The sequence below is a fragment of the Triticum aestivum genome, chromosome 2B (genome assembly GCF_018294505.1).
Source record: "Triticum aestivum cultivar Chinese Spring chromosome 2B, IWGSC CS RefSeq v2.1, whole genome shotgun sequence".
NCBI classification, from domain to species: Eukaryota; Viridiplantae; Streptophyta; class Magnoliopsida; order Poales; family Poaceae; genus Triticum; species Triticum aestivum.
The window spans coordinates 738,463,992-738,477,126 of record NC_057798.1 but is presented as its reverse complement, the minus strand read 5'-3'; the positions used below and the strand labels follow the sequence as shown (position 1 = coordinate 738,477,126).

The following is a 13,135-nucleotide window of genomic DNA, read 5'->3' as shown; positions in this document are numbered from 1 at the left end:
TGTCTCAACAGGTATTAACAAGTTCTTTTAGAAATGCAGACTTAAACTCCTCTTGAACGGCGCCATATACAGCCACCAGGCTCCAAAGGAAGTTGTCGGACTTGTTTCGAAGGTGAAATTTGATCTGATACTCCCCATTTGACGTGGATAGAAGTTGCAAGTACATAGAGTGAATGCCTAGCAAGATTCCACCGGACCTCTTGGTCGAGGGTAAGACGTGCCATTCGTAATCAAAACCACATGAAAAGTGGTCCTGATCATGTGTTGGGAAGTCACATTTGCCCGACTCAGTGATGGCCACAAAGTCCAACACATGATCCTTTACACAATTGGCAGTGTGTTTGTGCTTAGCAAAGTCACCAAGATATCTGCTATTCTAAAACATGTGTCTCATGCTGAACCATTTTTTGTTTAGATACCTTTGCCTTCTTAGAAGGACGCCCTCTTTTCTTTGATGAGTTAGACTTATTCTTGCGCACCGACGCGACAAGCTCACATAGCATAGTGTCGCGTACAGTATCTTCAAGGTCTACTTCAGTCATGTGTTTAACCAGATGGGAGAGAAGCTTGCCTTCGTGATTGTCATCAACATCCTCATCCTCCTCATCTGACATGAGAGGGTCAACAAAACTCGACAACTTAGGAGCAACCATAAGCTGGTCGAACTCCACTTGTTTAAGAACCTTAACAGAAAAATCTACCTCTTTCTCATTACGTCCTCACGAAACTCCAAGGCTAGTGATATTTGAAGATACTTTGGAATTATCAAAAGGCAAAAATGATTTACAGAGGAGGTACCTTCGAAGTGGAGGTTACGGACAGCCGTCCTGCGCATGGCCTTCGCCATAGAGTCCTCGTAGTGGCTGCTATACCGTCAGCCCCGACGGAGTGATGCCCGCTACGCCTCAGCAGCGAAGGAGTAACATTGGCCGCAGAGACCGCCCCAGCGACCTCGAGAAGCGGAGTAGACGGATGCGGCGATGATGTAGCAGACTGCGGGGGCTGCACCTCAGCCTCCTCGAGAGATCCGGACGCCGACCCCCCCCCCCCCCCCCGGTGACGGAGGAGTAGAGGACAAAGCTCGTAGCGCCGCCATCGCTGACTCATGGCCAGCCCGAACGGACGGGGAGAAAATCACTCCCCGTCGAGTAGGAGAAACAGGTGTTGGCGATGGTGGCAGTGATGAAGCTCTCGCAATAACCACCGCAGGTGCTATCCCCTCAGGCAGAGGCCGCACGTAGCTCCCCTTGTCAAGGTGAGGCGGTGCCGACCGGTGAGTCGGTGACGACGGCGCCGAAGACTGGGGCGCTGACATCGCCAAAGGAGCAACCGGAGACGAAGTAGCCGTCAGTGACGAAGAAGACCCCTTTAATGACGAAGAAGCAGCTGTGGCATGTAGGCCTCGATGAGGGTTGAGAGGTGTGACGGCAATGGCCATCTGCATGGGCACCACTCTGCCCAATGTAGGAGGAACCGAAGGGTTCTTGGATGACGAAGTGGGTTTGGGCCTCTTACTTGGATTTTTGCTCCTCACTGTATCCTCCCTATCATGCCTCTTTTCGCCCCCCCCCCCGGATCATCTCCGTGCTCCTAGACACGAGGCACGAAATCAGTATCAATACGTAAGTCTGGTCTTTCCAGAATGTACCGGAACTCATAACCCTTCCTCTGAACCACCACATCGGAAGTGAGAGAATCAATTGTGCGCCTTTTGAAAGCACCGATGTTCAGCACCGCTACCTGGATACGAACAATTCCTCTGCAACACAAACAGAGAAGGTCAACATCAAGAGTAGCGCCAATCACCGAGCTGACCGCCCAAAGACCCAAGAAGTGGCGGAGAGCGTGAGGCACCCCATGCACGTGCACCTAAATAGGTAGTAGCTCGAAACGATGTGGTATCTCCTCTGACTTCCAGGGCTTGAACTCGATGGTGACATTGTGAGACTTGATGAAAACTACAAACCCAGTCACCCTCTGTAGAACTTCCTCACTTGGGAAGGACATGACAAAAGCATCCTGGCCATGCGGTATGGCCTCCCAAGTCCACTGTTGCTGGTACTAAGCAATCTTAGCAACCACTGCCTCCACGATACTGGGAGTGATAGAGCCACCAGAAATTGATACCAACGCCGTTGGTGAATTCTGTGGTGAGGGATCCTCCCAACAGACATTGTCGGGCATCTGAAAGAAGGCCATATTGTCAGTTCCATATCCACAAAGCATCGCCGCCGGCTTTGGCATCTTGAGAGCAGGACAGCACCGCATGGTCATCGGGTGATTTGTCTTATTACAAATGAAACAATAATGTTGTGTCTCGCACTCATCATATGTGTGTCCTGCAGATTGGCACTTAGAACACCACAACTTTTTAGGGTTTGTTGAAACCTCGGCTGCCCCTGAAGATTGAATCGTAGGTGGAGGCCGATGTTGCATTGGGCCCAACTACATAGGTGTGTACTGCCCGTGACCCGCTGCCATCATTGACGAAGAGGCCAAGGCGCGCACCTGCACCGGTGGCGGCATCATAGGGACCGCAGGTGGGGGAGTAGTAGATGGCAACACTGCTCCCTGGTGAGTCTTATGATAGCCGCCCTTGCTTCCCTTCGGCTTACGAGGGCATGCAAAAGCAGGGCCTCCGATGGCAGAAGAGTTGTATGGAGGCCTGGCGTTGAAGCTAGCAGCCATTTGCACCCTGGCGGGAGTACCAGGATGCTGCACATAAGTGTTCACCGCGGGTTGAAACGCTGCCGGCTGTTGTTGTTGCTGCACGAAGCCACTCATTGGTTGAAGAAGATACGGCGGCTGCTGCAAGAACTGACCCGAGGTACCAAAAACTGCTGGTGGAATGGCACCGAATACACCGTGGACTGCTGCATCGGCTGTTGATGCACCGACAGCTGCTGCATCGACGGGAAAGATCCCAGCGGCACATAGGGTTGCACGACCTGCACCGGCTGGTAAACCACCGGAGCGAAGCCAGGAGCGCCTCCCGACGAAGAAGCAGTTGGCTGAGAGGAGCTTGAAGTTGGATGGGGTTGGTGGGCGATGGAGGTGCCCGGCGGCGCGGGTGGATCGCCACGCGTCATTGCTGGAGAGCGGATGAGAGCCGCGAAGGAATCGATTGAACTTAGGGTTCGCTGCCTGCTCTACCCGGTTCCACAAGTGTCCAAGCCAACGGCTGAGATTGACCATCCGAAGCGGATGTCCAGGATTCGTCTGATCATAGGTCTGACCTGGAACGGCCGCAGATGACAGATCGAGAATTCAAACTGTGACCGTCGTGGCGCACCGCCCTGACTGGCCCGAAGAAAGTGCTGGCCAACTGAACACCGGTGAGGCCTCCCCATCGCTGAGACACGCCTGCGGCAAGAGATCACCGAGGGTTCTTGGCGGCGACATCTGAGGTGGCAGAATCTGGCCGATCCAAGGCTTGATTAGAGCTCTTGACCGGCCGGCGCCCCGGAGACGCCGCGGGTGGCCGCGGCAAGCATCATCATGACTCCTTCGAGCCCGGCAAATCCACGATAGCATCTGACGTGAAGACCACCGCGACCTCCGCCGAGTCCAACGCCGGTTCTCCGTTCTTGTCTGACATGCATACACGAAAAACCTCACCTGCCCGTCGAGACGACGGTCTCTCCCACACCCTAGACGCCGGTGTAGGGTAGCCAATGTCCGCCCAGAATTCATCGGCGAATTCCTCGTCTGTCTTCCTCTGGCGAACAGCAGAAGACTGCAGAGAAGAGGTGCCGAGGGAGGAGTCTTCAACTGCTTGCGCCGCCTCCTCTGCATCGGCTGAACCTAGGCAAGAGAACCGAGATCCGGAATCCGCCGGCGGCGTCGGCGACCACCATGGCGCCAGCGTGAGCCGTCGCCTAGAGGCGATCCGCATTTCTCTAAGTTTTCTTTTGTTTGTGTGCACATTGTTTCCTATGTGCTAGCTGAGATTTGTTTTGGGTTCCTGACTGTAGTAGCTGTACTCTGTGGCATTAGGGCTGGAGTTCGAACCGAGTCGAGCCAGCTCGTCTCGACTCGCTAAAACTCGTTTTGTTAACGAGCTAACTCACTCGACTCGTTACTATAACAAGCTCGAATTCAAGATTGGCTTGACTCGTATAACTCACGAGCTCGCTCGTTTAGCTTGTTAAGCTCGTTAATGAACATAAAAGCTTATGAATATGATAAAAGTGATTATTTGGGAATCTAAAATATACATATTAAACATGTACAACATGTACAACGTTCACAAACAATTGTAGGCATGTACAAGCTTAAATTACAATTGTCAGCACGTACCATCAAGTCAGTACCATGTACATTACCATTGACCACAGACAATTGTACATGACCACAATCATCAGCAAGTTAGTAACTTATACATGGCCAAACAATTGTAATTTTCTTGAACGTCTAGGTGTTATCTTGTGCGCCTGGGACGCAGGGTGCCTTGCTGATCTTTTGTCTCGAGCCTAACGAGTTACACGACTACTTGTGAGATTGGCTTGTTTAACTCGTTTTATAAATGATCTTAAACTAAAGCTTGACTCGACTCGTTATTCTTTAAGTTCGAGTTGACTCGAGCCGAGTCACGAGCTACTCGTTTAGCTCGCGAGCTTCGAGCTTTTCTTCCAGCCCTATGTGGCATTGTCACTGTGCGATATATCCTATGTAAGTTATATCATTGCAAACTTTGAATTTCACTGCTCAATGTAGTTTTTTATTCAAGCTAGTTGAGAACGTGCGTCTAACACGGTGGTAATGACCTCTTGGAGTGGGGCTACCAACCAGGGCTCGAATCCTGTTTCTCCTTCAAAAAAGGGCCCATAGCTGCGTATACTTGTGTCGTGTAAGCCAACATTTTCGCTGTGTATACCTGCCTTGCGCAAGCCGGTGTTCGGGGCCTTTTCTCGACCTTACAACGCAATGCCTTCCGGACTAAAGTGCCACCTCCACCCGCATCGTGTAGGGGAAGTGATGCGTTTGGGGACTACGTCTACGTACACAGGAAGGAACCCTGCATGTGGAATTCTGAGCATATGGCATCAGTGTGAGATTACGAGCATAGAGCATTTATCGACGATTTGGTTTGAACGGTTGCCTAAGGTTGGCATGCAGCTGGGTATGCGGTCCTCACGAAACGAAGGGGCAACAGAATGTGACCCTTTATGTTCGAAAGAGAATGTGGCATTTCATTCCTCTTGGACCATTAGCAAGAGCTACCGATTAAAAAATGGCCGCGTAGCAGGTAAGATGGTCGATCAGGAGGCTGCTAACATTAATCTTGTAGATGAGAACAACAGATATACCGATGAAGAGGCTGGATTTGCGGAGCTAGAATATCTGTTGTGACTTTATTAATCTTGTAGCTCCGGATCCAAGATACCTAAAAATTACGTTGATTATCCAAAGGCCAAAATCACTCATCCGGAGTTTGGTTCTCTCAAGCACTCCTCTTTAAACACGTTCACCACTGCAGTAGCAAATCTTAATTAACATTGCTTATAGAAATATTCTCTCACACATCTAAAAGTGCACATTTCATTGGTCTGCGGCTGTACCATATGCAAGCATCCTCAGGGCAGTCATGCATTTATGCAAGAAGAGAAACCAAATAGGCGACTGACGTCCCTCTTGAGCAGTAATCATCATCGTAGATTCATAGGCCTACACACGATCCACGATGCGCAAGCATGCGCATCCTGAAGCGACGCCGAAATTAGCCCCTTGGAGATGATCTTAGCTGCCTAGCAAAAGCCACTACCCATGTGCGCTGACCCAAAGATCGCAAAATATATACAGTATTTTTATTCGAAAAGAAAAAGATCACAAAAGAAGCTGGTGAGTCCAAAGGAGAGGCCAACAATACGTTCGAATCTAGGACGGTTGTACTTCGACGGCAGCCATCTTTTCCATAGACAGGCACAAAGTGCATGACCTTTCTTTATGCCACATCTGCGGACAAAAATGGGCGGCCAAATTGCAACGGCTCACATTGCATTCGGCACACCACTTGCATGCAATCGCACTGGCGATGTCACGCGAGCCAAAATTCATGCATGCATGTCGTTCTGCAATGTGAGGTGTGAAGACTTTGGTGACCAGCCGGCCGGAGGCATTGACCTACGTACTCCGTTGACCACATCACGTGGCAAAGATGAGCTCCACATACTGAGCTGCAGTTGTTGACACACTCGGTTAATTTCAATCCTGTTGCTCTCAGTCGCACAAATGTTTATATATACCATGGCAGTAGTACTCACACTTGTGCTACCTTGGTCATTCTTTTTTGGTGAAGCAGAAATGACACCGTGTTCATACTTGCAGAATCTTGTTATCCTTCCTCCTTTTCAAAATATTTAGTACCACCGTTTCGAAAAATAATAATTTAGTACCACAGAGGGAATATTAGTTGCTGGTTCATTGCGCATGTGTGAACGAACAGTAGCCCGAACTTAGCTGGCCTAGTTGTTTTGTTTTCGGAGCAATCTAGCCGGTGTGGTGTGCTGTCCTGACCAAATTAAATGAAGTTGGCCATTCAGCAATGCAGTGTATAATACCAGTATATGGTACATCTACACCTAGAGCGCAATGCAGCGATCGAGTAGCTTGCTATCCTCCCCAACCAATACTTTCGCCTCGGCTAACTTTGGACCAAGAACCCGAAAGGTGATGGCAACCGGAGCGGTCGCCCGCCGTTTAGGACCCGAAACGAAGCGCTTCCACTCGGTTTTCACGGGCTTGCCGTTTGCTGTTTCCTCTTCCGCCGCGCTCACAGTGTCGACACTCTATCGACATTCGACCAGAGGCCGGCTGGGACATTTCTTTTTTCCTTTTTCCTTTTGAGCCCGGTTTGTGTACATTTAAGTACAGGAAAACAATGACCCGTAACGTTTATTTATTTATTTTCCACAAAAAAACATCTAACTACCTTTTAGTCTTTTTTCTCTATGAAAAGGATTCGGATCTGTTATATTAGTATAAAAAAAAGTTCATTGGAAGTATAAATCACCACAACTATAATGAAAAATATATTGAGATTCTGGACCACGGGACAAACTACTACTACTACCACCGTCAGAACGAGTCGCGGACGCACTGCTGTCGCCGCTTCCCTACCGCAGCCGGCTTGAACTTGTCGGTGAAAGCTCTTCGTGCATGTACCCCTAAGAAAAAGTGCATTGGGGGTGCAGTTGTCAGTTGTCACTATTGAACCCTTGAATTTCAAGATTTGAAACACCTGACTTCAAATCTCATCATCATGCACGCATGATGAGAAACCATAATCTCCCTGGCCCAGGGGGACGCCATAAATATATGCTAGAGCTTCGTCGACTACTCCAGATGGACGAACTTGAGGAGGATCAGAGTCCGAAAGACAAACTTGAATAAGAAAAACCGCCATCTGCATGAACATCACATCTGTGATGGCTAAAAAAACCTAACCCAAACTACTAGTCAGAGGGAAGACACCGGAAAATAAAATAACAACTTGCAACAACAATGGTTTTTAAGTTATTATTTTCAGTAGAAGGCTACCATCATATATTTAAATTGCCTAATTCTTATAAAACCTCTTTATAAAAGTACTCATGAACCCGCGACGACACGCAATGAGCAACGACGCCACTTCCAGCATTTTCGGAACCCCTCGAGCCATTGTAATGTTGATGACGCGTCGACCAGGAAGTCGCCGATTGGAGCCAAAAGAAGATGGCAACAACGAACTAAGGATCATATCGTCGTCGCGAATAAAAAGATACAATGGGGGCTGAAGAACCATCCCAAATCCAGCTAACAAGAATTGGAGAGACCCGACCGCATTAGCTTGTTATGAGGAGGGCAAACCTGGCCACACATCGTCGAACGAAGAAATAGTCAGAAGTACTAAGGTATGAATTGGCACCATCCACTCCATTGAGCTATGCAACCCATACTCACCAAACATAACATAGAAAAAAGGGCCCTACTTGGCTTTGGTCGAAGCTCTAGACAACCTTCACTGATGTGAATAAGCATTGCTGAAAGCCTGAAACGACAATAACGGGGATAATATTACTCCACATCATTGATGAAGCCATCTTTTCGCCAACGTCAACTAAAAACCTAGACCGAACCTTAGTAAGAGCATCTCCAATAGCTTGTCTATATGGATGTCTATACTCGTTTTTCACGACGTGAGCCCAAAACAGGGGTCCAACAGCTTGTCTATATGGTCATCCAAATATACACATTCTCTAAATTGACCTCGACAATGTCCACGCCTGGACAATGTGAAGGTGTTGTCTAAACTCAGCTGTAGTCATGATTTTTTCCTCTCCCCAGCAACGGCCCACCTGTCATGGTCCCTGTATATAGACGTTCTGATGCAAAACTGGATGTGTATATGAGGGAATCTTTTTAGACCGTTGTCTATATGAATATATAGACATCCAAATATACACATGCTATTGGAGATGCTCTAAGAGCTAAGGCGACACACACCACACGCACAAGCCCAACCCGAGTTGCCCTCACCTCGCCGGCACCGGAAGGCATCCGAAAACAAGGGGAGCCGGCGTCGGCAATCCTTACGTGGAAAACTTATGCGAGGACAATTTAAGTTAAGTGTGATATAACTTCATTATACCAATCAAGTATAAAAAAGGAAAGGAAAAGAATGAAAGAAATAGCCACACGAATCTCCGACTAAAATCAATGACATAGGAATTAGATGTGCAATACTTAGAGCGCACCTATATATGCTGTAGCAATTTTTTTTATTTTCAAAAAGAAACTTCCATTAATCAATCATGGTGATTACATTCAGTTTCAACTATGCTAGCTATCTTCATAGGAGAATCACGAAGCCAGCAGGCAGTACGTTATTGCGTGCCAGCAAAATTGCCTCCTCATTGGACGATAAAGTGTCGTCATTGTGAGTAATTTCCCCCTAAACACCGAAATAAATCAGGAAGACAATCTGATTCGCTAATTAATACATCATCCGTCGGTTATATCGAGCGCGCTTACAAGGCTGACAACCTGGGCTACGCCGTGTATTCTCATGCATGTCGTCACCTTGTGACAGATAGTCGTTTTCAACTGAAGGGATCGCCTAATTCCTCAGGTAATTGACTCTATAAACCCTAATTAATAGCGACATGATGTCTGCAGCAGAGCTGTTTCCTCCATCCATCTATATATAAACCCGGCAGCCAGCGTCGCTAAGCTGCCAAGAAGCTCTCCCAGTTCCTGGTCTCTCTCGCGTCGTCGCCCTCTCAATCTCAAGTGCATCACGATAGTCTAGACATGAAGCCGAGCGCCGCCGTCCTCCTCGCCGCCGTCGTGGCGCTGCTCTTGGTCGCCGCCGTGCGGGGCGATGACGACTGCGGGTCGCCGGAGTCGGCGGCACAGGACCGCGCGCGGGCGAACCCTCTCAAAATCGCGGCCTTCTTCTCCATCCTGGTCTGCGGGGCGCTGGGCTGCTCCCTGCCCGTGCTGGGGCGTCGCGTGCCCGCGCTCCGGCCCGAGGGCGACGTCTTCTTCCTGGTCAAGGCGTTCGCGGCGGGGGTCATCCTGGCGACGGGGTTCATCCACATCCTCCCCGACGCGTTCGAGAACCTCACGTCGGACTGCCTGCCTTCCGACGGGCCGTGGAAGGACTTCCCGTTCGCCGGGCTAGGGGCCATGGCCGGCGCCATCGGCACGCTCGTAGTCGACACCGTCGCCACGGGGTACTTCACGCGCGCCCACCTGAACAAGGACGGAGCGCACGGCCACGGGGCGATAAGCAGCAGCGCCGCCGTCGTGGACGAGGAGAAACAGGCCGCTGCCGCCGCCAGCGAGGAAGCGCGCCGTCACGACGGCGGGGAGCACGAGGTACACGTGCACACGCACGCGACCCACGGCCACGCCCACGGGTCGGCAGCGCTCGTTGCAGCCGTTGGCGGCGCCGAAGATGAAAAAGACACGGTCCGGCATCGCGTAATCTCTCAGGTTGGTACGAGTCATCGCGTAATACTTGTACTGTCGTGTGTGTAATTTTTTTTTTTTTGTGACAAGACGATGACGATGTTGCATTGTAGGTACTTGAGTTGGGTATTGTGGTGCACTCGGTGATCATCGGCATCTCCCTCGGCGCGTCTCAGGATCCGGAAACAATCAAACCTCTCGTGGTCGCCTTGAGCTTCCACCAGATGTTCGAGGGAATGGGCCTTGGTGGCTGCATAGTTCAGGTATACCCATAGACGTTATTTACACCATCGCATACATATGGACAGTTAAATCACAAGTTAATGTACTAGTAGAATATTTATATCCGTTGCATGCATGGGCATTATCCTAGTTATTACAAAAAGAGCATGCATGCATAGAGAAAAAGAAATATCTGCTGATAATACCAAATATATCTTGATCAAAACCAAGCATATTTGACCAGTGACTCGTGGGTTGCATGTTATGCAAAGGTGCCACTACTTGACTTGCTTGCCTATTTTTGTGGAAAAAATAAAACAATAGGAGTCTTTCCATGCATGTACGAACATTTTAAAGGATGGCTATACGTGCCTAACTGGAACTTTGTATGTGTGGTCTCCATCAGAAGTGGAAAGAGCAACTCTAGCAGACCCCGCAAAAATTCGACCCGTAAAATGCGTTTGCGGTTTCACGAAGATCGCGTTTGCGGGTCGAAAACATGCGCCACCGATCAGATTGCCGCATCTAAACCTGCATAATTTGAAAAAACAATTTCGCGAGAGAAATTGCACAAACCTAGTTCATCACATCACATACTACACAGTTCTTACATACTACATGATCAACAAACTAAGCATAGATTATACTACATGCTACATTAACTAGTAGTAGAGGAGGTCGGATCTGAAGACGGCGAGGTCGCGGCAAAATGGACGACACCGTGGAGGCCGAGCGACGCTCAATCCTCCTCGCCGGAGCTGCACAGGTCGATGTACTTCGCCGCCTGCTCCGCGCGGATGCGGCGCCACTCCTCAGCCTTGTCGTTGGCGGCGACATTGGCGGCGACCGCCTGTTGCCACTGGAGGGCTTCGAGCTCCTCAGCATGGCGTCGGCGCTCCGCCTCCTCGCGCACGCTCCGCTCGGCGATGGCGGCGGCGACTGCGTCAAAGTCCGTGACGTAGTCCTCGGGCCCGACGACTCCGCGACGGCCGAGCGGAGTGGATTCCTCAGGCTCCTCCTTCACCGGGACGAAGGCGAACGGCGCCGGCAGCTCCGGCTCCTCCTCGTCGTCCGACCAGTCCCTCTTCACGGGGAGGAAGCCCGCGTCGGAGGACGAGGAGGATCCGGCGTAGGAATATCCCGCGGAGGAGAATGACGTGCTACGGCGGTCGTACTCCTCCGTCTCGCGGCGGTTGAAGCTCGGCGGCTGTGACTTTCCGCGGTTGGTCCACCTCCGGGCGCCGCGCTTCCTCGCGCCGTCCGCCCGGACGCGCCGCTCGCGCTCCGGGTCGCGCTCACGACCGGATGTGCTGCCGGAGCCGCGCCCGGAGCTCCACGTTCGCCCCCACATGGCGGCTGGAGGCGGGGCGGGTGGTCGCCGGCGGCGAGAAATTGCGAGAGGGGAAAGGGAAATCGGGTGGCTCGCGGCGGCGGGGATAGGGTTTGGACCCGCAAAAGGGTCGCCAACCGCAATTATACTGCTCGGTGCGTGCGGTTTGCGGGCTGCGGCAAAAAATTTTACGGGCCCGGCGAGCATGCGGGCTCTGTTCTGGCCAGAAAATTGAGTCGAGCTCGCATACTCGCCGGAATTTTTGCGGACCGGACGTTTTGCGGGGTCTGCTAGAGTTGCTTTAACGCCCATCTAAATAAACACTAGGACTTCTGCTTCGGAAACGGAAGAACGATGCTTCTCCGTGTAAAGTTCTAGAGAACCATATATACATATCTAGTCTAGAGAATATATGTCTGCTAATCTTTCTTTTCGACAACGATGTCTAGTGATCATGAGAGCCAAGAAAGTGCAGCAGAGCACTTCGGGTGGCCTGGAGAATAAAAGCAAATGAATCAGTAACTGCGTAACTACAGTCTACATATGACATTAGATGTTCGTAAACAAAAAAGTAACCCGCTTTAACAAATTCAGGGGAATCTCCTGCTACTTTTGACCCACTCCTTTTAACCAATATTAATATCCTCACAAGACCATGACTATTAGCACCATTCTGTTTTATAACCTCATACAACTGAATTTAGTCCTGATTAGTTTCTGACGATGATGCAGGCAAAGTTCAAGGCTAGGTCCATCGTGACCATGATCCTCTTCTTCTGCCTGACAACGCCGGTGGGCATCGCCGTCGGCTTCGGCATATCGCGAGTGTACAACGAGAACAGCCCGACGGCGCTGGTGGTGGAGGGCGGCCTCAACTCCGTGGCAGCGGGGATCCTGGTCTACATGGCTCTCGTCGACCTCCTCGCCGAGGACTTCATGAACCCCAAGGTGCAGAGCAGGGGGAAGCTGCAGCTCGGCATCAACGTCTCCATGCTGGTTGGTGCGGGCCTCATGTCCATGCTCGCCAAATGGGCCTAGCCGCAAGCCTACAACATGAAACAGTTTTGCTCCATGACATATGTACAGACGTACCTCTGTTGGGTCGTCGAGTTTGAAACGATATAATCTCCCAAACTAGGTAATGCCAACCCAGTAGCGTGTCTAAAGGAAACCTGTTTTGGACCGGAAGTTTGGGAGGTGCGGAAAGCGTGGGTGTTTATCGCAAGGGATGTCGACATTATGTCGCCAGCTTAGACAAGGCTTTCAACCAAAACTGATGGAAAGAAATTCTTCACATAGATGATACCATATCCGCCAAAACAAAATGAGTATATTATTGACTTTGACCGAGAAGCAAGAAACAAGTGCAAGCTAACCTGGGCGTGAGAGTTGAGAAATTCGCAATGAGACACCGGGGCCACGCATGCATGCGTCCATCCATTTGCTTTAAGATTAGTGCATTTGTTTAAGTCATTAACCCTTAACCGATACACTGCGGTAAATGCACGCCAACTTTTGGCAAAGTTGCATGCCCCCCCCCCCCCTCCCCGCGCCCACCTGGCCACCCCCATGCCTTTTTCATTTTATCTTAAACTTTGAAGCTATTGTATCTTTTGAAACATAAGTTCA

The 13,135-nt window shown here is 50.3% G+C and overlaps 1 protein-coding gene across 1 annotated transcript; it reads left to right on the top strand.

The window, feature by feature from the left end:
* Positions 1-9,034: 9,034 nt before the first annotated feature.
* On the top strand, positions 9,035-12,804 carry LOC123042376 (zinc transporter 8). Its single transcript, XM_044464846.1, has 3 exons — positions 9,035-9,978; positions 10,068-10,217; positions 12,239-12,804. The coding sequence occupies exons 1-3, from the start codon at positions 9,292-9,294 to the stop codon at positions 12,542-12,544; spliced, it is 1,143 nt and encodes a 380-aa protein (XP_044320781.1). The 5' UTR covers positions 9,035-9,291; the 3' UTR covers positions 12,545-12,804.
* The last annotated feature ends 331 nt before the right edge of the window (positions 12,805-13,135 follow it).